The sequence below is a fragment of the Macrotis lagotis genome, chromosome 2 (genome assembly GCF_037893015.1).
Source record: "Macrotis lagotis isolate mMagLag1 chromosome 2, bilby.v1.9.chrom.fasta, whole genome shotgun sequence".
Lineage (NCBI taxonomy): Eukaryota > Metazoa > Chordata > Mammalia > Peramelemorphia > Peramelidae > Macrotis > Macrotis lagotis.
Window position 1 is genome coordinate 219110376 of NC_133659.1, and position 27347 is coordinate 219137722.

Below are 27347 nucleotides of genomic sequence, written 5' to 3' on the forward strand. Positions count from 1 at the left end.
AGTGACAATTCTTTTTTTTTTTCAGGTCCAAGACTGAAAGGTCAAGAAAACTGTAAGTTGTGGAATTTTCTATCTTCCCCCCTCCCTTTTTTTGTCTAGTCCAGGATTTTATCTAGGATCATAGATTCAGAGCTGAAGAGAGGTTGGGGGTTATGTAGTCTAACCCTTACATCTTACAAATGAAGGAACTGAGGCAGAAGGAAGTCAGATCATTCTTTTTCTGCATATCTCATTGCCAAGTTGAGAATTTTATAAATTGAAATTAAACTGATTTATTGACAATTTTAATGGATGGAAAAAGATCAGAAATTCCTCTTTTGGAAGATTGGAAAGAGATTTAAAAGTATGATCCTATTAGCACATATGTAAATAAAAATTTTTGTTTAATACAATATCTCTTGAAAATTCTAATTCCAAGTGGGCAGGTATTTGGTTTGGAAAAAATGAGCTACCTCATTATCTTTATTTTTTTCTGCTGCTAATCTCATTCCCATTCAGCACACAAAAGGGTTTTTCAAGCTACCAGAAGAGTTTAAGTGATTAATTATTGCTGTGATTTTTTTTCTCGTTCACAAATAATTGATTTGGTTTATATTTGATGCCAACACCAAGCAATTTGTGATTAGAGAGAATAAGGGGTGTGTCTGTGTGTGCCTTTGAAGTCATGACAAAGTGAAAATTATATATTTGGAAATTTGGTTTGGGTTAATGAAACATGAGAAATAAGGGGTTTGTTTTTAGTATTTTGAAAGAGTTTGACATACTTAAGTAGTCATGGGAATAAAAAAAGGAGAATTTTAAATAGGGTCATTCTGTTGCTGAATGGGGAAAAAGTAAAATTGAAACTCTTAAAAAATTGGGTGGAAAATATTTCTGTTAGCGTGACCTTTAAGTTCAAATTGCTTGAGTGTCTTATGGGAAGGCAATGAAATAGACAGCAGGAAGATAGGAAGAATTGGGTTTCAAATCCTGTCTCAGACAATTATCAGTTATATGATTGTCAGCAAGTCAGTTCATTTCTCTTTGCTACAGTTTCCTCATCTGTAAAATGAAAGGTTTGAGCTCTATTACTTTATACATCTTTTCTAGTTCTAGTTCTGTGTGTGTGTGTGTGTGTGTGTGTGTGTGTGTGTGTATGTGTATATTTTAAAGGTGAGCATTTAGTGCTCTTATACTTCCCAAAGTACTTTCACCCATTTGACAACCTTGCAAGGTAAATCAATCAAATATTATCTTTATTTGACATATGAGGATATTAAGGCCTGGAGAACAAAGGTGAAATTTTCAAGGTTATGTAATGAATTAGTGGTAGCATAGGGAATAGAATGCAAGTCTCCTGTTTTTACAATCCACTTTCCTTATTCATAGAATGGGAACAATATAAGCTGTCCTAATCACCTCTCAAGGATTCCTCCTCCAGTCCTGGAATACAATCCTTCTTCATCTTTATCTTTTAGAATGTGTGTTTTTTTTTCAAGTCTGGGTTCAGGAACCACCTTTTGCATGAGGCTTTTCTTTTCCCCCAAAGTTACCTCAAATCTGTATTTTATATATGCTTATATATGTGTGTATACATTTATATGTACACATACTTCTTTCTTTTTCCTTTCCTCCCTCCCTTTCTGTCTGTCTGTTTCTGTCTCTCTCTCTCTCTCTCTCTCTCTCTGTCTCTCTCTCTCTTTGTTCTCTTTGTCCCCTTCTCCCTATATCTCTCCTCTTCCCTTCAGAATATAAGCTCCTTAGAGGCAGGGACTGTCTTTATTTTATCCTTACTTCTTCAGTGCTTACCACTTACACACTGCAGATGCTCAGTGAATGCTTGATGATTGATGAGGGCAGAAAATCTTTTAGCAAATTAAAATTCTATCATTTTGCATGGTCTTGGTAAATTTGGTAAGAATTCCCAGGAATTTAAGACTCCTCATGACTCTTGGTTCTGTTTGCTTTCAGTTTAAGCAACAAAGCAGTTAGAGTAGCTAGGTGATCCAATGGATAGAGAACCAGACTCCAAGACAAGAAGACTTGCATTCCAATCTGTCTCAGATACCTAAATGCTGTATGACCCTGGGTAAGTCACTTAACTCTGCCTCAATTTCTTCATCTGTAAAATGAGCTGGAGAAGGAAATGACAAATCACTCTATATCTTTGCCAAGAAAATCCCCCCAAGACATGACTGAAATGACTAAATAATAACAATGCACATTTATGTTTAGTTTCCTCCTTAAATGAGGTGATCTCTAAACCCTCTTCCAGTTCTGATATTCTGTAATGATTGCAGTCCATGGAAATGGTTGAGAATTCCACTTTCCCCAGGAATGAGGAGAGGAAGAGCCACTGGATTGGCTCCACAGAATTCATCTCAGTGAGTTGTCTTATATGAGCCAATGAGAGACTGACTAGGAGCAGGGACATGGTCTGTGGTCATACAGGTGAGGGAAACTAATTGCTTCCCATGGTGATTGAAAAACAGCCTTATAAGATTCAACTCTAAACCAACAGAATTGACCAGATGCATATTTGAGTGACTAATTCCATGGTATATCATTTAAATTCAGAAAGTTGGGTTATAGATGTCATAGAAAAATGGAGGAGGTCAGCAGAGAGTGGAATAGTTAGAAATCTGTCCCCACTGTTATGGCAACAGGCCCACTATCAGGTTGCCAAATAGCCATAGAAGAAAAAGGAAAAGAAAGATGGGACCCAGAAAGAGAGGAAAATATTTGCCATAGCCCTGTGATACCAATGTTTATAGAGACTGGCTTGGTTCTTAAGTAAAGATAATGCTGTAGCTGTTGACTAAGATCTTCTGCACTCATAGGTCACAAAGTTCCATCACCACTTTCCTTGAGAACTAGGAAGAGGAGAAAAGAGCCATAGATTAGGGAACCATTGAATCCCAGAGATGTGATGGATTTAGAGGTCCTGTCATTCAATTCTTATCCAAAACATGAATCTCATCTATATAATCTATAAATGGTTTCTCTACTTGAAAACTTCCAGTGAGTGATAAGGGTAGTGATTAGGGTAGTCCATTCCAATTAAATCCATTTGATTATTAGAAATTTTTCTCTTATACAAGATGTCCCAAAAAGCTTTAATAGCATATTGTTGCTTAGTCATTTTTTCAGTTGTGTCCTATTTTTTGTGACCCCTTACTGGAGTGGTTTGCCATTTTCTTCTCCAACTCATTTTAAAGAAGAGGAACCTGAGGCAAACAGGGTTAAATGACTTTCTCAAGGTTACAAGGCCAAATCTGTGGCCAGATTTGAACTCAAGAAGATGTGTTTCTTTGGCTTCAGATTCAGCACTCTATCCACTGCTCTGCCCTTTAATACCTAAGGATATTAAACTAATAATTACTAAAGTTGTAAAATGCATTAAGATTTTTTTGGATACCCTATTTTAACCTTCTAAAACTTTCACCCACTACTCTGGGATCAAGCAAAAGTCTAATCCTTCTCTCATATTCTAAAAGCTATCACATCTCTTCTACATCTTTTCTTCTCAGGTAAACGTTCCCCTCTTTTCTTTCCATTACTTCCCATTCTTTTTTCAAATACAAAAGTATTTTAGCCATTCAAATACTTGATGAAAATTAGCTAGATGACTCAGGAAATGATCTGAGTTAAAATTCAGCTTCAAACACTTACTAGCCATGTGACCCTGGGCAAGTCATTTAACCTCAGCCACCCTCAATATTCTTATCTGAAAAATGAGCATGATAATAGCACCTACCTCCTAGGATTGTTGTGAGGATAAAATGAGACAATATTTGTAAAATACTTTGCAGACCTTAACGTACTATATAAATGTTATTTGTTGTTATTATTAGTATGTTATAATTGTATCTTGTTCTAGTCCCCCTACCTCCCTCTCCCTACACTCCCACCTATCACCTCCCCAATCAGAATAGTATGTTTATAATTTGGTTGGTTGTGGTCCATTGTGCTTGAAGAGACCAGAAATGACATCATTATGTTGAGGTCAAGGTCCAATGTATCCAACTGTGACTTATCAGACCAATAAGTGACTATCATAGATTGGGCACAAATAGTCCATATGAACATTTGATGTGGTGATACCCCCAAATTTGTGCATCTCACATTTCTTTTGAGCTACTGCAATTTTTTCTTTGCTCATAAAGCACATAGTCATGATGGGGGGGGGCAGAGTCCTGTGCAGTACCTTCCATGTCTCATGATCAGTCCTAAAGTTCTTCAGAGAGACTCCTTGAATTGCTTCTACTGATCTTTATGTGATCAATCCCCTTGTGTTAGTTCTCCGGGAAATAGTCTTTTAGGCAAACATACATTTTGCATTTGAACAACATAGCCAACTCACTGGAGTTGTGATCTCTGCATTAGAGTTTGAATGCTTGCAAATGAGATTAAGAAAGGACCTCAGAGTCCAGTACCTTTTCATAAGTTTATAAGTAGCCAGTATATGATAGCAATAGGAGGAAGATTGCAAAGAGGAACCTAGAAGTCTCAAAGATCAAATAATCACTTGTTAACCAAAAATCATATCCTAGTAAATATGTGCTGCAACAGAAGAGGTCACCTAGGCTCTACTAATAGGAACTTTTGGTCCTATGTTCTATAAATCTCAGATAGATCTCAGGCATTGGCAGTAAGGCCAACAGAACAACAAATGATGCTAATAATTTGAGATGATTTGGGTATATTCACTTTAAAGTTTTTCTGGCAACTTTGAGATGATTTGGATATGTTAGTCGTAAGTTTTTGCCCCCTCCCCCAAGTTCTAAAAATTAAGAACTCAAATTCCTGAGCGCTCTTCGATCTCTTAGAGGTCCATGTTGCTTGAGTGCTCCCAACTCTAATCCATGGTTACACGAGAGATTATTTGTGCCCCTCCCTTTCCCCATCTTCTTTCCCCTCATTACCTACCTTTCTTCATAACCATATCATTATTCCCATATCATCTGCCTCCGTATCCCTTTTCAATATTTGTCTCTGTACTTTCTGTACCTTATTAAAGTGTAATCATAGCTTCATTCCCTGCTGTCATAATAGTTTTCCCCAGCGAATACCCAAAGAACCAGTTATGCCTGCTCCAATAGGCTATGCACAATCTTCTTTATGAAGCCTTACCTGATTCCCTAGCTGCTAGCACCTTTCCTCCCTTACTACCTTGGCTATAATTTAGCATTAATTCTCTTTGGTTTTATTCTGTATATATTTCTATAGCCATTCTCTTAACAACTGCCTGCCTCTCATTGTGATCTCCAATTTTAAAATGAAATGAAATCATCTTGATCATTGTTCCTGGATGTTGTGTAGCAGTGTTTTCCCTCTGCTCCTATTTACTATCCTTGTAATTTTCTGGATCAAAGGATCCTTCCTCAACCTCTGCTCTTCCATGTATATTATTTTCCCCTATTAGAATGTTTGTTCCAGGGACTTTCTTTACTTTGGGATTTGTATCTCTAGAACTTAGTATAGTGTTTGGTCTTACTTGCTAAATGATTTATCATTTTCTATTTAATCACCCATTCATATGTGTGTTTACTATTAAAGGTAAGTTTCCTGAAAGAAGAGTATTCATTCTTGTATTTTTAACCTAAACTCCTAGCAAGGTACTTAGAATTTGTTAGACCAGGAGTTGACCAACCAAATGCTGTCCAATGCCTGCTTTTATATGCCTATGAATGAAATGATTCTTACATTTTTATGGTGGGCTATGCATAAGTAGACCTGCCATATTTGATCCATAACCATGGTTTATCTGAGTAGATTGTTAATAAATGCTTTTGAATTATTGATTTTATTTGTTCTAAGCTTACCTGGTTTAAGTTTCTTAGAGGATTTCCTCATTCATATATAATGCAATTTAGGAAAGAGGTCAATTGATCAACCAACAAATATTTACTTATTATATGCCAATGATTGAATATACAAAGACAAAGGTGAAACTATCCCTAACCTCAGGCTGCTTACATATACAGAAAGAGGTGAAATAAATATAAGGTAATTTGGGAGTGAAGGAAAAACTGAATTTTGAAGGAAACTTAGAGAACTAAAAATATGAGGTAGGAATATATTCTGGCATGGGGGACAGTCTTGAGATGGAAAATCATGTGTGAAAAAAACAGTAAGAAGGACAGAGTCTGAACCATAAAGTGCAGGAAGGATAGTGGTGTGTGTAATTTGTCTTGGAACATCTAATAGTCCTGCCTTCCTCTACTCCTCTAGACATTGAAGTTTTCCCCAAATATCTGTTTCTATATCTTGCATGTTTGGGATGGCTGAGCTTGAAAGACAGGTTACATTTTCAATAATGTAGGTAGCAAGTTACCAGGTTATGAAGAAGTTTGAATGCCAAACAAAGGAATTTATATTTGACCAAATAGATAATATGAGCCATAGCTTAAAGGATAGAGACCTGGCCTTGCATCTAGTCCTACTTCCGATCCAGACTGGCCATGGAAAGCAAGTCACTTAACCTCTCAGTGTTCTAGACAGCTTTCCAAGAATCTCTCTGAAAATAAGTTGCAGGAAAGATGTCTATTGTCGTGAGTGGAAATGCCTCCCTGTGAACTCCAGACTTACTTAGAGTCATCCTGATTTCACAGATGAGCTTCCTTGTGCTTCTGCTTCAAGAAGCCATTGCTGATGAGGAGGGGAGGAAGGAGAACACATCTGAATGCCTCGATTTCCTTTCCAAGAGGCATAGAAAAAAAGACAGAGTGAGCTCAATAGCTGAAGGATTCAGCTACAGGAAGGCATGGGCTGGCTTGATTTTTTGCTTAGGCCAAGGTTCATAGCCTTTTAACCAATGTGGAATATTTCTTACATTCTTCAATTGCTTTTACTCAATGACTAATATTTAATTAGGTTGATTAAAGAGCTTCATGAGTCATCTAAGAAAGCTCATTTCCATTATCAGGTAATTATTTTGGAAATTCTTCAATTGGATCAGAAATGGATTCCCCTCCTTTTCACTTATATGACAGGTACTGCCACCTTTTTCACCATCCTGATTGCTCTTCTCTTTCCAGTTATCTTATTTAATTTCTGACTGAACTGAATACAATACTCCCTGTAGGTTTCTTCCCCTGGTGAAATCACTGGCCCCTTATCTTGAACCTAGGAATAACAAAGAAGCAATGGAGTTGATTGAAGAGGTTGAAATTATTTTGGCAATGTAGTTGAGGTTGGCTTGCTGTAGGGAGAGATTTGAGGCAGGGATACCAACTAGGAGTTGCCTCAATAATCTAGGTAAAGAATGAGGAATCCCCAACCTAGAATAGTGGCTGTGTGAGTCGGATAAATATTATAGAGGCATGAAGACAGAAATGGTAAGACTTAATAATTGCATAGACAGATGGGATGAATGTGAATGAGGAGTTGAGGATGACACTAAGGTGAACTTCCATGATTGGAAGGATGATATCCTAAAGAGAAATGGAGAAGTTTTAAAGAGTATTTTGTGGAGAATGATTTTAAGTTTTGGTTTGAACATGTAGCGTTTTGTATATGATGAAGTCAGCAAATGAGAGTAGAGAGAGAAGAGTGGAGGGGACAGAACCTTAGAGAACACCTATACTTAGTGAAGGAATGATATGAAAGATAATCCATCAAAAGAGAACAAGACAGGCAAGTAGGTAAAGAATGAAGAGAGAATTATGTAATAAAACCCTAGAGAGGGGAAAATATTCAGAAGGAGAGAATGGACAACAGACCCAAATGCTGCAGAGAGGTCAAGAATGATGAAGACTGAGAAAAAAGCTAGCAGAATTTGAAATTTAGTGATCATTAGTATTTTTGTAAAGAGAAATGAAGAGATAAAAGCTAGATTGTAAGGGGTCTAAAAGTGAGAAAATGAAGGCAATAAATATAATTTTTTTTCCTCTGGTAGTTTTTCTGAGAAAGAGAATGGAGAAAGAGAACAGAAGCTTGAGAGGATGATCAGATCAGGTGAAAGATTTTTATGTTTGGAGTAGATGGTCATACTTGTAGGCATTAGGCAGAGAAAGAATCTGAAAAGATTGAAGCTCAGAAAGAAAGAAGTGATAATTGTAGAGACTGTCACTAAGATGTCTATGTTTCTGTGTCAAGGGTGGGTTATTTTGTTTGATTGTATACAAACTCTGTGATGGGCCATATATGCCTGTCATCTGATATAAGATACCACAGGGTAGTGTGGTTTTCAGTTATAGCAACTTTCAAGGACTATCTGTTAAGTTAGAAAAGAAGTTGATATTTATCTTGATAGAGAAGATACTGGCCCTGAGGAAAACATGGATCCTTGAAGTATTGAACTATACAACCATTTTTTCCTCTCAACTTTCCCTTTCCAGACTCCAAGTTCTTTTAATTAGGACTAATAATGTGATTCCTCCCCCAACAAAACTCCACGAAACCTCATAAACACAAGAGTAACAACAGAATACAAACCTATTTTCATTTGGATAACCCTTCCTTTTTTGAAACCTTTGCATTAAATGATCAGAATGTCTCTGTGTTTGTAGTGCAGACCCACCCAATTTTAATTTAAATTAAGGCAAACTAGAGAGGTAGCATGGGGCAGTTTTTAAAATTTTGAAATTGAGGTCAGTAAGACCAGAGTTCAATCTTTTTCTCTGATTTATACTATGTGTGATCATTGAGAATCACTCAACTTCTCAGAATTCTCAGGCAATTCTCCAGTTACAGAGGATTTGCTATTCCACAGTTGGGGAGAGTTTCTATACTGAAAATCCCCTACCCTGGTGGAATCATTAGTTTAGGAAAGGCGGGGCCACTATCATCAAGACAGAACAAGGTTATATTTTCCACATCAACCAGAGAAAAATGATGTTAGAGTATAGGCTTAGCTGGAAGGAACTACATTTTATTATTGAGGAAACAGGCCTGGAGAGGAGAGGTGGCTTGCTCAAAATTATACTTGTGGGTAACCTTGAAGAAAGGAGAGAAAAAAAATTATTGTTTTAGTATTGGTCACAGATCCTGTAAAAACAAAATGAAACATGTTCCATCAATAGATGATTCAGCTTAACATTAATAGAAGCCTGGGGTTGGGGCAGGAGCATTCATAGACTTAGAGCTGGTAAGGGTATTTATGGTTATTTAATCCAACCTCCTTTTTTTTCCAGAAAAGAAATCTGAAATTCAGAAGTGGGGAGTGACTTGATGATTATCAAAGATTCCAGATTTAATGACCCTGGGAAAGGGATCTAAAGTATAACTAGATTAAATGAGAGTCAGTTCCCCAAATAAACAATGTCAAGGTTACTGAAATGATTTTTTCCTCTCTCAACATTCAGCTTTCACTATCAACAAGATTGAGATGAAAGCAGAGCCAGGCTGGGAGGTAGAGAATGGGAAGAACCTTACTCTGAAATGCCTTGTGGATATCATCACTACCTCGAAGCTTTGGTCTCAGCACCAGTTACTATTTTATAAGGATGATATTCTACTCAAGAATGTTACCTCCTGGGATAAAGAAGAAACCTTTTTTATTCAGGCTGCTCGGATATATGACCGAGGGAATTACAAATGCAAGGTGATTCTGAACAACAAGGAGAAAACCACAAGTGATTACTCTGTCTCAGTAAAAGGTAAGTGCAATATCATGGGATGCTGCCAAATCAACAGATGCCTTAATTTGCTAATCCTGTTTATGTAAAGTTAGTTACTTTGTGCCAGAGACTTTAAAGGATAGAAAAATTTTTGAACTGTTTGGATATAATTTGATATACTAGAAAAGCAACAGTTCTGGGGGTGGAGGACCTGGATTCAAATTTCACCTCTAAGCCTTCCTATCCTTATACCTCAGGCAATACCACTTAACCTTAATTTCCTCATCTGTAAAATGAGATGGTTGGAGTAGATGGCTATTGATGTTCAAAAAATAGGTCAAATTCAACGTCAGATACTCACTAGCTGAGTGACCCTTTTATTTGCCTAAGTTTCCTTAACTGTAAAATGGGGATAATAATAGCACCTACCTCATAGATGTGTGAGGATAAAATGAGACAATATTTATTAAAAAGGGTTTAGTATAGTTCTTGGTCCAGAATAGACACTATTTATCAATGCTTAATTCTCTTTCCTACTGAAGTCCCTTGCAACTCTTGATATGTGATCTTATTAATACAATGCCAAATGCTGGGGTTCAGTTGCTGGCTGATATAAATAACAAAAGTAGGAACTTGGAAGGTGATTGATTTTTTTGTTGATTTTTGTTAGTGTTGTTTAGTGCTCAGGATCCTCAAGCAATTCTCCAGTTCCAGAGTTAGGAGGAGTTTCCATCCTGAAAATTCCCTTGTTGTTTAGTGCTTTTTAGTCCTGACTTCATGAGTCATTTGGGATTTTTTTTTGGCAAAGATGCAGCAGTGATGTGCCATTTTGTTCTCCAGTTCATTTTTTAGATGAGGAACTGAGGCAAATGGGTTAAGTGATTCAGGGTCACACAGCTAATAAGTGGCTGAGGTCAGATTTGAACTCAGGAAGATGAGTTCTCTTGGTTCCCATCCCAATGCTCTATCCACTGCATCACAGAACTGTAAGACAGGGGAGTAACTGCATGAACCTTAGCTACATATGGTTGGCATGCAGGTGATATGGTGTAAGGGCATAAGTACTATATTTGAAGTAAGGAGAGTTGGGTTCAGATGCCAGCCTGTATAACCAAGCAGTCACTTATTTTTGCAGGACTTCGGTTTCTTCAGCTATAAAATAAAATGGTTGCACTAGATAAACCCTCCCTTTCAGCTACAAAACCTAAGGTACTGGTCAATATTCATGATTTGAATGCCCTAGAGAAGCAGTTTTGTTTTATCCAGATAGCAGTGACAGGGAGCCAAGAGCCTTGGGTACTAATTTTGACTGTAACCCTTAACTAACTCTGATTGTGACCTCTCTAAGCCTGGAGATCTTTAGTAATGAGCATAAGCATCCCTGTACTATTTACAGTGCTATGCCAAAGGATATATGCAGACTTTAGGAAACACTGTACAAGTAATTACTATTGTGCTGAGTGGCTTGCTCTGATCTCAAGCAACTGGACCTGTGTCTGTTTCTACATATTGACCAATCTTGTATCTAGAGTACTTTGAGATTGCTGTTAAATTAAAAAAAAATTGAATGTCTTTCCATCTTCCCTCCCCCTCCCTCCCTTCTTTCTTTCTTTCTTTTTCCTTCCTTCCTTCCTTCCTTCCTTCCTTCCTTCCTTCCTTCCTTCCTTCCTTCCTTCTTTCTTTCTTTCTTTCCTTCCTTCCTTCCTTCCTTCCTTCCTTCCTTCCTTCCTTCCTTCCTTCCTTCTTTCCTTCTTTCCTTCTTTCTTTCTTTCTTTCTTTCTTTCTTTCTTTCTTTCTTCCTTCCTTCCTTCCTTCCTTCCTTCTTTCCTTCTTTCCTTCTTTCTTTCTTTCTTTCTTTCTTTCTTTCTTTCTTTCTTTCTTTCTTTCTTTCTTTCTTTCTTTCTTCTCTCTCTCCATTTCCTTGCTTGTTTGTTTCTTTTTTCTGCAGATATCAGCGGGCAAATCTAGTCATAACCAATAATTTTGGGGCCTGGGATTCACTTGGGGTAGGAGACCAACCCTGGGACAATGCTGTGGAGTCAACTGTCCCTGAAAAGATGGCCATAGGGGGTGGATTGTGACAGAGTTCACCTGGGGGAGAAGGGAGCCATGTCATGTTACTTCCACTTTTAGTTATTTTTGCTAGCTAGGGGTTAAATCTAGTTGTTTTTATTCATCAAGAGGAGTATAAATGTATTAAACATTTCCTAAATTTTAATGTAATTGAAATTACCTAGTTTGTTTTTAATGATATTCTCCATCTCTTCCTTGGTCATAAACTGCTAACCTTCCCATATATCTGACAGGTAAACTATTCCTTGATCTTCTAGTTTGCTTATAATATTGTTTTTTATGTCTAAATCCTGTATCCATTTTGATCTTAACTTGGTATAGGGTGTGAAGTGTTGGTCTAATCCAAGTTTCTGCCATACTAACTTCCAGTTTTCCCAACAGTTTTTACTGAAGAGAGAGTTTTTGTCCCAATAGCTGGACTCTTTGGGTTTATCAAACAGCAGATTACTATAATCATTTCCTGCTGTCTCTTTTGCACCTACTCTATTCCACTGATCCACTAATCTATTTCTTAGCCAATACCAGACAGTTTTGATGACTGATGTTTTATGATATAATTTTAGCTCTGCTAGGGCTAAGTCACCTTCTTTTGCACTTTTTTTTCATTAAATCCCTGGAAATTCTTGACTTTTTATTTTTCCATATGAATTTACTTACAATTTTTTCTAATTTATTAAAGCAATTTTTTGGAATTTTGATTGTAGGGCACTAAATAAATAGTTTAATTTTGGTAGAATTGTCATTTTTATTATATTAGTTCGGCCTATCCATGAGCAGTTGATATTTGCCCAGTTATTTAAATCTGATTTTATTTGTGTGAGAAGTATTTTGTAACTGTTTTCAAAAAGTTTCTGAGTCTGCCTTGGCAGTATTTTATATTGTCTGAAATTATTTTGAATGGGATTTCTCTTTCTGCTGCACTTTGCTAATCATAGATAGAAATGTTGAGGATTTATGAGGGTTTATTTTATATCCTGAACGTTCTCTAAATTTTGATGCCTTTGTGCAAAGTCCTACTTATCTCAACCTGGGTAAACCCTCCAGTTTTGGGGATATTTGTCATTAGCAATCAGAAGCTCTACCCTTTTTTTCCAATTCTCCTGTCTCACATCGCCAAAACCTAACATCTGTGTGGCACAAAAACCCTATTCTTATTTCATCATAATAACCCTATGAAGTAGGTATTACAAATATAATTTTCCTTATTTTAAAGCTGAGGAATCTGGGGCTCAGAAAGGCCCCATAATTTGCCCCATATGATATTTCTTAAATGGAAGATTTGTAACTTGGAGCTGGGTTCTCTGACTTCAAGTCCAGAATTATTTCCTCTATAGATTGCATCATGTACCACCCCAACTTTATTTACTTTATAACAACTAATTAACAAGCATATATTAAAATAACTACTATAATGCCAGGAGATTCAAAGACAAAAGAGAAACAGTTGCTGCCCTCATGAGTGCTTATATATATATATATATATATATATATATATATATATATATATTTATTTATTTTTTTTTTTTTAAGGTTTTTGCAAGGCAAATGGGGTTAAGTGGCTTGCCCAAGGCCACACAGCTAGGTAATTATTAAGTATCTGAGGCTGGATTTGAACTCAGGTACTCCTGACTCCAGGGCTGGTGCTTTATCCACTACAGTACCTAGCCACCCCATAAGTGCTTATATTTTACTTATATACAAAGTAATTGAGAGATACAGAGAGAGCTCCAGGATTAGGAAAAGCCTCATTTAGGAGTTACAACTTGTGCTGAACTTTGTAGGAAATAAAGATATTTAGAGATATGAAGTAAGGAAGATGTATAAAGAAATGGGAAATGAAATTGTGTATATAGGGACAAGAAATTATGTATATTTGACCAAAATCTAAAGTATGTGAAGAGCAGTGATGTGCAAGAAGCCTAGAAAGATAAACTGGACCCAGATTGTAATATTGGGGTAGTAAAGTCAATAAGACTTGACACCTGAGTGGATACAAGGTGGGAAGGAAAATGAAGAATTGAGACAAAATGAATATCTTACATTTTATAGTGATTTAAGGTATTCAAAACATTTTATAAATATTATTTTAATTGGAGTCTTATAACAACCCTGTGAGGTAAGTACTATAATCTCCATTTTACAGATGAGAAAACATCTGTGATGATAAATGACTTATCCTTGCTCACCCAACTGGAAAGTGTATGCGTTGGGATATTTTATGTGTTAAGTTTATTGGGGAAAAATGTATTACAGAAAATGGCATTATAAAGGAGCTATATTTCTTCCTCCCCCCACCCCCGACACAAAAGAATTTATTTTCTGGGTCAACTCTTACATGTTACAGTGAAGGCTCAAAATAGGCATTCTTTGGGGGAAAACCTGGCTCTCTCTCCTCTCCATCTTTCCTAGGTCTATTTCTCTTGCCCTCCCAGTTCTCCCCACTCCATCCGGCCCAGCAGACCTAGGGAACTGGGCAGTGCAGGTGTGTGGAGACAGGTCCAGCCCAATGGGTGGTGTTCCCCTGGGGAACTCCTCCATGGGCATCTCCCAAGTTCCCAGGAAAGAATAAGGGTAAGGACAGCCAGAAAAGCTTCCCTGTCTTGCCACAGGTCTGGAGGAGACTCAGAAAGGTGGTGCTGCCTCCCTGGGATCAGAAGGACTCAGTTCATTGGGCAGGTTACTTCCTCTAAGATGGTTAAGGAGCTATATTTCTTTGATAAAATCAAGAGCAACAACGTATAAGTCATTGCTATTGTTCTATTATTCAGTTGTTTTCAGTCATTTCAGACTCTTCATAACCTCATTTAGGGTTTTCTTGACAAAGATATTGGAATGGTTTGTCATTTCATCTCCAGGTTATTTTCCAGATGAGGAAACTGAGGCAAACAGGGTTAAGTGACTTGCTCAGGGTCACACAGCTAGTTAAGAGTCTGAAGTTCAGGAAGGTGAGTCTTTCTGATTCCAGGTCTGGTGCTCTATCCACTGTGCCACCAAGATGACATGGAGATCATCTATTCTCTATCTTGAAGAAAGTACAAGTTTGAATGAAGTTAAGTTGGGGGCAGCTAGGTGACAACAGCAGATAGAATGCCAGGGCTTAAGTCAGTAAGTCTCATCTTTCTGAGTTCAATTCCAGCCTCAGACACTTACTAGCTGTGTGACCCTGGGCAAGTATCTTAACCTGGTTTGCCTCAGTTTCCTCATCAATAAAATGAACTACAGAAGGAAATGGCAAACCACTTCATTATCTTTGCTAAGAAAACCCCAAATGGGGTCAAGAAGAAAAACAACAAAAACTATGGCATAAATAATTAAGATTAAATGTGAGAGAAGAAATTGGTGACCAGGAAATTTCAAAACATGGTCTAAGGAATTTTTGAAGAATAACTTTAAAATTATAACAGAATCAGACAATCAATTAATCAACCCAGATTTATTAAGTACCTCTTGGATGGCAGGTATTTTGCTAGGTGCAAAGTTTACAAAGACAGTCAGAACTTAAACTAGTTCCTCTTATTCCAGATCCAATTCTATTTCCCTTATACCAAGCTGCCTCTTCATTTATATCTGTTTGATATTATTTGAGCAGCCTGAAACTAGGAGACTGGATTTGATTGATTCAAGACTATGCCTTTTGTCTTACTACTCTTGTGCAAGCAAGAAAAAGGAAGGATACTTTTGTGTGCTCAGGCTCACCCTGGTACCAGGCTTATGGTGAGCAGGGCAATGGGACTTTTAGCTTTATCTGACCCAAAGGCAAAGCATGGAGAGTTTTTTCCCAATGAACAAGACTAAAATGTTTTCTATCTTATGGTCCTTGAATCAAAGTAGAAAGGGACTAAATGAGGGGAGGAACACAATTGTCAGAGTCTAATTAGAGAGGTACATGCTAAGTCTTCTGATTATTATGGCCTCTCTATTTTTTAATTTTTAAAACTTTTGTTGATATTTTAATGATTTTTCTGACTCCCTCTTTTTAAAAATCATTAAAAAAATTTTTTATTTATGGTAATGGGTTTAAGTGACTTGCCCAAGGTCACACAGCTAGGCAATTATTAAGTGTCTGAGATCTGATTTGAACTCAGGTCCTCCTGACTCCAGGGCTGGTGTTCTATCCACTACACAACCTAGCTGCCCCTCTGACTCCTTCTTAATCATTTCTAGTTAAACCAACTCTTTTCCCTCCCCTCTGAATGAAAATGGTATTTTAAAAACAAACTCAAATTGTATAAAACTGACCAAATGATAACTATATCTGTGTTCTTCATATTCAACATCCATTAGCCCATTTCACCATTCCTTTTTAAGAGGAGGGAAGGGTGTTTCGTTATCTTTCTCTAGCATCACGATTAATCATATTTAATTTGAGTTTATCTGCCCTTTTTGTATTGTTTTCATATCTATTATTTTAATCTATGTGTATATCATTCCCTGTTATACGCTTCTTGAGAGTACGAATTATTTCCCCAGCATGTATTTGTCTACTCTGTGCCTAGGACATACATAGTAAGTATTAAATAAAAGCTTGTTGTTTAATTGAATGATTGATTATTTTCCTGGTTCTATTCATTTTCATTCTCCATCAGTTCATGTAAGTGTTGCTGTTTCTATAATTTCCTTATAATCATACTTTTGAAAAATAAATAGTACCTTTCATTACACTTATGTACAATATTTTGTTCTGTCCAATTGACAGACACTTATTTTTTTTTCAATTTTTACTTTTTTTTTATTTACAGAAAGTGTTGCCAACGATATTCTGTTTATATGGGATTATATTTTTATCCTTGTTTTCCCCAGGGTACAAGTAGTGAGATGACTAGATTAAAGGATATGAACAGATTAGTCACTTTTCTCATATAATTCTATATCATTTCCCCAAGGGATTAGGCCAATTCCCAGATCTACCAACAGTGGCTGACCTCCCAGAGAACCTTCCATTTTTTGGTCTTTAATTTTCTTGGATTACAAGATATATTAGTTGATAGTTTCAAAATATTTTGACAAAATACCTATCACCATGGTGATAATCAATGAGATCCATAGCCTGTTCTTTTGTTTTCACATATTCTTCCAGGAAGAAAAATGTTTATGTAATCTTGCCACAAAGACCAATCAAGTTTTCATTTTCTGTTCAGTTTTCGGTGACATCTCCCCATCCCACCTCCCCACTGCCACCCTATTATTAGATTACTGGAATAACGTCCAAAAACAATCTCAGTCTCTTCAGGCTCTCCCCCCATTCGGTGTATTTTGCACAGATTTTCCTCATTTATAAACCTACAATAGTTTTCTATTGCCTATCAGATTAAAATTTTTTCTCACCTTGTCTATTGAACTTTATCTTAGCTTCCCCCCCAATTGTTCCCTTGTGTATTAGTATAAAGGAAAGTATAACGGGAAAGTATAAGGGAAAAGCATTGACTCAAGAATCAAAGATCTGGCAAAATCCAAACTGTTATTTTCTACACTTTGAATGAAGGACAATTCACTTAACTCTCCAAGCCTGTTTCTTTATCTGTAAAAAGGGGATAATGATTCTTGTATTATCTAACTCATAGCATTTTTGTGAAGTAAAAATTTTGTAAACTGTAAAATAATATATGAATATGAACTCTTGTTAGTGAGTCATGCCAGTCTTCTCATTGTCTCCCAAAAATACCTTGTTGGTTCCTGACTCCCAGACTTTATTCACATTAATCCTTCTTTTCTCCCACCTTCTTTTACTCTCCCAGTGGTATGGTGGTGTGTAAATTGGTGTGGTTGAAGGAACATGATGAATTTGGAATTGAGAAGTGGTTTTCAGTCTACTAGGCTTATCAGCTGATAGACCCTGGATAATTCAGTTACTTTATCTGTTAACTGAGTATAACATCTATACTTCCTACCTCCTAGGGCTGATCTGTTGCTGCTATTGAAATCTTATCCACTCTTCAAGAGTCACCTATTTGGTGAAACTATTCCCTGATAATTGCAGTCAGAATGTGGGTCTTCAATTTCTAATCACTTACTTACCTCTGACCTATACCTTTTGAGCACTAGATATAGATTCACTTTAATACTTGATGACTTTGTCTTTTTTATCACTTTAAATGTGCAAACTAGTTTGACATCTGCACAATACATTTGAGGTGGGGGAATATATGGAATGTTGTATGGATTTTGCTAGAGTGCCCTTGTCAAGGGAAGACATGGGGTATATATGTGTAGGGATGTGAGTTAAATGGAGCTATTGGGTTTTTTTTTCCTATGCTGTAGAAGGAATACAAATGCTTGATAGTGCCCTTTAAATTTTAGGAGCCCAGACTCCAAGTTCTGATCTTCCTATCCTAGACATATATCTATTCCCTATGGAAATTGTAGAATCTTGAAGGAATAGATCATGTCTTAAGCTTTTATCTACAACCTTCATAGAACCTCACACTGAATATGGAACTAATAAAAGGTTGTTGCACTAAATTACATGTTTAAGAAAAGTCAAACCAACCATTAGACTAACCTGGCCATCACAGATGATCCAGCAGAGCCTAGTTTATGACTCCAGACCAAACTCATGTGATTTTCTTTTCTTTTTCCCCAAAGGAGTACCGAGTCCCAGGGTTACAGTGGACAAGATGGAAGTGATGGAAGGAAGCATGGTGACAGTTGAGTGTTCTGTTCCAGAGGAGAAACCCCCGATATATTTTATAGTTGAAAAACTGGAAATGGATATCTGCAAGCAGAGAAAAGAAAAGATGATCCTGTATAAAAATTTTGTGACACTGGAATTCCCAATAGAAGAAAAAGACCGTGTTTTAATTTTTCAATGCCAGGCCAAGATCTCCTTTGGAAATTTCTTGGAGGCCTCAGAATTCACCAAGAGTGACCTGGTCACTGTGAGAGGTCAGATTTCTTTTTATATACTTATGATGTGCAGGTTTGATTTGGTTTAAAAGGTTACCACAATATGAACCCATTAGCTGGGTGGTTTTCTTTCAAGACTGTAAGCACCTATTTAAGATTTTTTTGGACTCATTTAGTTTTGTGAATGTCAGTGATTCCAGAAGAGGGAAGGTCAGATCAGGACGCCCTATGGAAAATGACGTTTGGGTCTAGAAGAGAGTGATCTAGGTGGTGAGGGCACAGCAGCCTAGGACAGACAGTTTGATTGGAAGGATGTGGGCTAAGCTTCTGAAGAGCTATCTGAGGAAGAAGGACTAGAATTACACTGCTTAACCCCAGAGGACAAAATGAGGATCACTAAGGGGAAGTTACAGAGAAATAGATTTCAACTCAATGTAAGGGAACAACATTTTCTAAAATTTAGAGCTATACCAAAGTGGAATGGGCTGCTTTGGGAGGAGGTGGGTTCCTCTACACTCACTAATTATTTTCAAGTTCAAGGATTACACTTTGGAGATATGTGAGATTCTCATGTAGAAGTTGTATCAGATTGCCCTTAAGCTTCCTTCCAATTCTGAGACTGTAATTTTATAATGCTACATCTCCTAAAGGCACAGAAGGTCCCTACTAATGGTGCCAAGATGAGTGATGGCTGCTCCCCTTACCCCCCTAAGAATTTTACTGTTAATTGAACAGATTCTGGATGAAGAGAATCAATGAAGTGACATTGTAAATGATCTCAGACGAGATAAGGAAATCAGAGGGTGTCACCCTCTTGTGCAAGGCATCATATGGGGAGATTCCAATGTAGTGCTCTTCAAACATTTTTATCCTAGATTGTTGTGACTGCCCTATTTCCAAACCTTTATATGGACAGATACTATCTATTCACCAGCTACATTTATTTTATAAGAGAACAGAGGCAGAATCAATTAAACCAAAAGTATTTATTTAGTATTGATTTTGTGGCAAGCACCATGCTAGGGACAGAGACAAAAATCAAACCCTTACCTTAAGCAAGTTATTTTTTTCTAAGAGGGAAAGAAAAAGGGTACTTATGTAAATATTTACCAAACAATGCACAAAAAAGAAATTACCTTTTTTTTTATTTTTAAGGAACAACAGCCACCACACAAAAAAAAATTAAAAAATTATCCTGCAATTATTTAGATAGTTCAAATGGCATCAGGGCCTTTGTCTTTTGTATTTGTTTTCACAATTTATATTTTATTTTATTTTTCCAATTACATGTTATGAAAGTTACTCAACATTCATCCACAAGCATGTACCTATTTATGTTACACAGTTTCCTTCCACCCTCTCTTCCCACCCCTGTCCCCTCAATGGTGAGTGGTCAGGTGAACATTGTACATAAACATTTGTGTTTAATACGTTTCCAAATTAGTTATTTTCTGTAAGAGGAATTAGGACTAAGGGAAAAGAAAGAAAATTGTGAGATAGAAAAGAAAAACACAAGAGAAATTTTTAAAAAGTGGGTATGGTACTCATTCAGATTCTGTAGGTTTTTCTTTGTTTTGGTTTTTTTCCCCCTTCTAAATGTGGATAGCATTGGCTAGGAGTCCAGGATTGTTTTAGGTCTCTGAATTGCTGAAAGTAACTGTATCCATCAAGGTTGATCAACACACAATGTTGTTGTTAATATGTACATTATTTTCTTGCTTCTGCTCCCTTCACTCAGGCATCAGTTTCTGTAATTCATGCTTCTCTGGTTTCTTATAGAGCAATAATATTCCATAGTATTCATGTACTATGACTTGGTCAGCCATTCCCCAATTGATGGGCATCTTCTTAATTTCCAATTCTTTGTCACTGCAAAAAGAACTGCTATGAATATTTTGGAACATGTGGGACTTTTCTCATTTTTTATGATTTCTTATGGATAGAAGCCTAGAATTGGAATTGCTGGGTCAAAGGGTATGATCAGTTTCAGTGCTCTTTCAGCATAGTTCCATATAACTCACAACTCTACCAACAGTACATTAATGTTCCAATCCTTCCACAACCTCTCCAACACTGATCATTTTTTCCCTTTTTGTCAATCTGATGGCTTTGAGGTGGTACCTCATAGTTCTTTTAATTCGTATTTCTCCAATCAACAATGATTTGGAGCATTTTTTCATGATCATATCTCTCTCTCTCTCTCTCTATCTCTATCTCTATCTATATCATCTATCTATCTATCTATCTGGAGAGAGAGAGAGAGAGAGAGAGAGAGAGAGAGAGAGAGAGAGAGAATTTTAATTTCTTTCTTTGGAAACTGCCTGTTCATATCCTTTGACCATTTATCAATTGGGGAAGAAATTACCTTTCTGACCAGTAAGTTAAGATGCTCTCCAGGAAAAAGAAATCTAATAAAGAAAGCCTTAAATTGACTCTCACACACCACCACTAATCACTTCAAACTGGAATGAGTTTCATAGTTACAATAGAGGGTGTGTGACCGGAACTGAAATAAAACAGGAAAGGTTTAGGAGATGGATTAGGTAGTTTATCTCATGGTGGATACTGTTTGCAGCTTGCCATCCAGTGATTAGATGAAACCCCATTACCCCCCGCCCCTTGAAAATTCTCCAATTAGCCCTTGTGGAGCAGTATAATTTGTTTTTTGTTTTCTTGGTTTGGCTTGGGTGTCACTATACCCTGTGATCTGATCTGAAAGGCCAGCATCCAATTGCAGTCATGACTAAGGTTCTTGAGATTCTAAAGCAAGAGTACTGGAAGCTTCTTGCACTTTAACTCCCCTCTTCATTCTAAACCCATTCATTGAAGGCTCATATCACCATGTCATTTACTTGAAAGGATTATAGCAATGCACATGGGAATTCCAATATAAAAGGTGGAAGTCATTTTCTAATAGAAACTCAAAGCATTTTTAGGGGTATAATGGGAGAGCACTGGATTCCTTTGTCTTCCCTGACACTTGCCACCACCCTAATGCAGAACTTCATCTCCTCACACTTGGAGTATTGCAATAGCCAGCTGGTTGGTTTGTCTACCACATGTCTCTCTCCACTCCAAAGTGATTTTCCATGTATCACTCTTACCCCTCCCACACCTATTCCCCACTCAGTAAGTTTCAGTGACTCTTTGTCACCTCTAGGATCAAATACAAAATCCTCTGCTTAGAACTCAAAACGCTGCTTAACCTTCCTAACTTTCCAGTCTTAACCCTCTTTGTTCCAGTGTACTGGCCTTGAACAAAGCACTCCATCTCTTGGTTCCAGGAATTTTCATGTTTGTCTCCTATGCCTGAGATGTTCTCCCTCCTCACCCTCACCTCCTGACTTCCATTGCTTCCTTTAAATCCTAGTAAAAATCCTACTTTCTACTGGAAGATTTCTCCAATCCATCTGGATTCCAATGTCTTCCTCTGTTGATTATTTTCTATTTAGCCTTTATATAGCTTATTTGTACATAGGTGTTTTTTTTTATCTTGTCTTCATTAGATTGTAAGCTCCTTGAGAACAGGGACTCTTAGTCTTTCTTTGTATCCCCAGTACTTAGCACAAGAGGAGGTGCTTAACAAATGCTTATTGACTTATTGACATTAGCTAGAAAAGCAATCATTGATTTATTAAGCACCTATATGTCTGACACTATACCAGGTTCTCAGAATATATTGTTGCTTGTCCTTTCTTCTTGAGGAGGACCATGATATCAGGAGGTTGATAGCTTGACTTGCAAGTAAAGTGGATTTAAGTAAAGCAGAGCTGTGCAAAGTCATCAGACATTCTCTCCTCCAATCATCAGTCCAGTGACAAGTCATAAATTAGGATAACTGGGTAGGCCCAGGATGCAATGGGAGACCTTGGCCTTTTTCTTTCTTTTTTAGAATTTAATTTTATTTTTTCAATTACATAGTACAAAAATAGTTTTCAACATTAATCTTTTTGTAAGCTTTTGAGTTCACATTTTTCTACCTCCCCCTTCCCCCATTATCACAAGTAATCTGATATACGCTGTACATGAACAATCATGTTTAATATATTTCCATATCAGTCATGTTGTGAAAGAAGAGTCAGAACTAAAGGAAAAAAAACCATGAGAGAAAAAAAAAAACAAAATAAGTTTTAAAAACTGAAAATAATATGCTTTAGTCTGCATTTTAGACTCCACAGATTTTTCTCTGGATGTAGATTTTCTATTACAAGTTTTTTAGAATTATTTTGATCAACTGCTGAGAGAAGCTATGTTTATCATAGTTGATCATCACATAATGTTGCTGTTAATGTGCATAATGTTCTCCTGGTTCTGCTTACTTCACACAGAATCAATTCATGCATCTTTTCAGGCTTTCCTAAAGTCCTACTGCTTATGATTTCTTACAGAAAAACACATTCATATACTATAACTTGTTCAGCCATTCCCCAATTGATGGGCAACCCCTCAATTTCCAATGTTTTGCCACTACAAAAAGAGCTGCTATAAATATTTTTGTACATGTGGGTTTTTTCTCCTTTTCTTGGAATCTCTTTGGGATACAGACCTAGTAGTGGTCTTATTGGATCAAAGAGTTTGTACAGTTTTATTATCCTTTGGGCATAGTTCCAAATTCTTCTCCAGAATGGTTGGATCAGTTCATAATACCACCCATAGTGCATTATTAGTGCACCCAGTTTTTCCATATCCCTTCCAAAAATAAGGATGAATCATTTTACTTTCCTGTCATTGTAGCCAATCTAATAGGTATAAGGTGGCACCTCAGAGTTGTTTAATTTGCATTTCTCAATAATGATTTTGAGCATTTTTTTCATATCACTACAGATAGCTTTAATTTTTTCATCTGAAAACTGCTTGTTCATATCATTTGACTGTCAATTGGTAAATGACTTGTATTCTTATAAATGTGACTCAGTTCTTTATATAATTTAGAAATGAAGTTAGAAAACTAACTATGAAAATTATGTTCCATTCTCTGTAATCCTTCTAATTGGTTTTGTTTGAAATCTTGGTCTTTTTAAACTACGTTTTTCCCAGGCTCAATTGTCTGAGGAAATGTTCATATAGTGATTAAGGGTTAGGTTAGAATTGAGACAAAAGATGACACATTTTGCTTCTCCAAAAGAATCAAGTTGATGAAGATAATTCTAAAAAATCTGTAATGGAAAATGCCATCTACATCCAGAGAAAAATCTATGGAATCTGAATGCAGACCAAAGCATACTATTTTTCTTTTTTTTTTTTAGGTTTTTTGCAAGGCAAATGGGGTTAAGTGGCTTGCCCAAGGCCACACAGCTAGGTAATTATTAAGTGTCTGAGACCGGATTTGAACCCAGGTACTCCTGACTCCAGGGCCGGTGCTTTATCCACTGCGCCACTTAGCCGCCCCTACAAAGCATACTATTTTCAATTTTTAAAATTTATTTTATGTTTTTTTCTCATAAGACCCTTAGAGAAGACCCTTAGAGTTTCTGTCCAGAACAGAAAACAATTGCTATCTGCTTTCACTCTGAGCCATCAAAACCTAAACCCCAGGTTACAAAGAGAGTAAATGAAACAATCCCCACTCTCAAGGATCAAGGATCTTTACTGATTAATAAATATTATATAATTTATTGTATAATAAATACAAACTAGTTAAAAGCAATGTAGTTTGCCAGAGATGCACTAGCTATTGGGAGGTTAAGGAAAGCCTTGGTGCAGATTATGGAACTGGGCTGTGAGGTCTAGATGAGAAGGGAGTATGTTCCAACAATGGAAAGTGGTCAGTACAGACAGGTGCAACTTCGTGTGCCGTATGTGAAGGACAAAGTAGAGCAGTTTGACAGCATCAACAGTATGAGAGAGGAGCAGTGATCTACAAGGTGAGGAAGATCAATTGGGGCCAAGTTGGGAAAGGCTTTTAAAAAGCTAAATGAGGAGTCTGTATTTTTATCCCTGAAGTGCACAGGGGAATGATACCACCAGATCAATGTTTAAGATCGTGCTGCTGGCAGCTGTGTTTAGAATGGACTGATGTGAGGAGTGTATCTCAATAATCTAGGTGAAAGGTGGGTCTGAACTGAGGTGGTCACCAATGTGTGAGTAGAGAGACATGGTGGAGATAGAAACAGCACAATTTGGTAACTGACTGGCTCTATGGGTTGGAGGAGAGTTAGGAGTCAAGGATAAAGCCAACCTGGGAGACTGGAAGAATGGCAATGCCTTCTATAAACATGGAGAGTTTGGAAGTGGTCTGAGTTTGTGGGTCAGGAAAATGAGTTTGTTTTGGTTATGCTAAATTAGTCAAAATGGGGAAGCATATCTCTTGCTAGCAGAGAGAATGATGGAAAAAAGTCAGGAGACCTGGGTTTAATTCCTAGTTCCCACATTTAGTAACTGTGTGACCCTAAAGAAAATGATTGAACCTCCCTGAGTATGTTTTTTTTAATCTACAAATTGAAAGATAAAAAGAAAATCACATTTGATCTGTTAGTGCTTTTATGAAGTCTAAAGTGCTATATAAAAGAGAACTATTATTAATATCCTTGTTTGCATTTAATTGAATCTGCAGAAGGGACTTGAAAGACATGGAGTTTTATCATTTAGGAGGCAGAAGAAAGTCATAGTCATAGGCAGTGATAGGCAGAAGAATGAGGTTTCTATCTCAGTGTTCTTTGCTCCTCTTACACCTCCCACTTGGTCAATCTATTTTCCTGCCTTTAAGCTGCCATCTTGGCTCTGTTCCCTTAATCTAGTTTCAAATTCTAATTATTTCTACTTCATCAATCAGTCAATAAGCATATATGAAGTACCCACTGTTTGCCAAACATTACACTAAGTACTTTTTACAAATATAATCTCATTTGATGAGATAAGATAAGAAGATTGGAAAGGTGGAGCCAGGAGGGGCTAGTTTGTGCAGAGCTTTGAATGACAACCAGAAGATTTTGTATCTGATCCTGTACATGATAAGGAGATACTGGAGTTTATTGAGTGGGGGGCAGGGGAGAAGACAGGAATGTACCTTCAATTTAGGAAAATCACTTTGCTGAATGGAGAATGGATTGGAGTAGGGGAAGATTTGAACCGGTAGATCCACCAGCAGGTTATTACACCAGTCCAGATGTGAGGTGATGAGGGCCTGACTCAAAATGGTGGCAATCTCAGAGGAGAGAAGAGGAGCTATTGAAAAAAATGTTGTATAGATGAAATCAACAGACTCTGGCAACAGATTAGATTAGGAGGTGAGAGATAGCAAGGAATTGAGAATGATATGTAGATTGGGAGGCTTTCATAACATCTCTTGTCACTGTCCCCCTTTCTCCATATACATATTCAAAGATAAAATAAAGTAGGAAAGAGGGGACTTTGTATAGAGGGGAGTTTGGAAAGGCTTTGAGGAAAACTGTGATTTACAGAAAGGAGACAGCAAGGAAAATAGAAATATCTTCCCATTTCTTAGTAGAAAGGGGACTTTGTATGTTGAATTTGTATGTTGCATTTGAAAATCTGGTTCATATGTAAACTTGTTTTGGTGAATTATTCTTTCTGAAGCCTGGTAGGGGAAATCTAAAGAAGAAATGAAAATGAAATTGAATAGTCTTTTAAAAATCATAAAGGATGGATGTTTAAAAGAAGAAAAGTAGCAAGAATTACCTTGACCCAAGAACTCTTTTGTTCATTCTTTTACAGAAACCTTTTCAACCCCTAGTTTCCAAATAATACCCGAAGGGGAGATCACAGAAGGAGATCCGCTCAAACTTAAGTGTACAATCCAAGTGACGCATATGTTTTTGGAGGACCGTGAACTCATCATCCAGAAAGACAGAGAAATTGTGGCCTATGCTAAGCATGATACAGAAGTTACTTACTCTCCTCCCCTAGCCAAAGTGGAACACATGGGGAATTACACCTGCAAAGTGGAATCTAGCAAGATATCTAAAGTCAATAGCATTTTCATCAATATCACAGGTGAGAACAACCACTAGCATGAGCTTAGTTCAAGGTTTGAGAGAAATATTGTGGAGGTTAGCTGTAGACTCTAAAATATTCCTGTCCAGTAGGAACTTGCTGCTTCTATTCATTCATTAATTTCTATTGGTTTACCTATTCCATGCCAAACCTTGTGCCTGATGCTAGAAGTATAAAGATTGAGAAAATACTGTCCCTGTCTTTGTTGTTTCTGTTATTATTACTCTTATTTTCTTCTTTTTACCTTTATATTCAGCGGAACTCAGAAATAGTCTTGGGTTAAGTCACTATCCTGCTTTTATTTTTTAATGTTTATCATTTGGTGAACTTGTACTGGGGGAATAAAATGATTGATCATTTGTAATTGAATGAGAGTGCTGGGTTGCCAGCACTTTCTAGAAATTTACTGAAAGGATTTTCAGAACAAGTCTCATACTAGATAGGATGAATGGGATAATGTATTCCTTTTCCCACTTGGTTTTGGTTTCTTCTGCTAAGACTATATTCTTTCTCCATTTTTGCAAATAATTTGCATTAATATTATAATTGAATATACTTCAAATTTTGATATAATTCATTTGTAAAACTATCTGGGGGATGTTTTTCTTTGGGAGTTTTTTTATATTGTGTTCAATTTCTTTTTCTGAGATTTGTTATTTAAATTCTGTATTCCTTGTTCTATTTCTGAGTATTGTATATGTTTTGCAAATATTTATCCCTTTTGTTTAAAATTTTGTTGGCATATAGTTAGGCAAGATAATTTCATACAATATCATGTATTCATTCTTCATTTCATGTAAATTCTTCTTTTCTATTTTTGATATTTGTAATTTGATTATCCACCCTTTTATTAGATTAACTATTAGTTTAATTTCTTTATTGATTTTTTTAAAGTTCCTAGTTTTATTCACCAATTGAATGGGTTGTTTTGAGTTT

General features: G+C 36.7%; 1 protein-coding gene across 6 annotated transcripts in view; it reads left to right on the plus strand.

The window, feature by feature from the left end:
* PECAM1 (platelet and endothelial cell adhesion molecule 1) overlaps positions 1–27347 on the plus strand; it is a 124672-nt gene that overhangs the window by 31864 nt on the left and 65461 nt on the right. For all 6 annotated transcript variants that reach the window (XM_074224779.1, XM_074224778.1, XM_074224777.1 and 3 more), the window contains 4 exons: positions 26–52; positions 9288–9581; positions 18198–18497; positions 26133–26411. In XM_074224779.1, coding sequence (XP_074080880.1) covers positions 26–52; positions 9288–9581; positions 18198–18497; positions 26133–26411 — 900 coding nt within the window. The remainder of the gene's footprint in view (positions 1–25; positions 53–9287; positions 9582–18197; positions 18498–26132; positions 26412–27347) is intronic.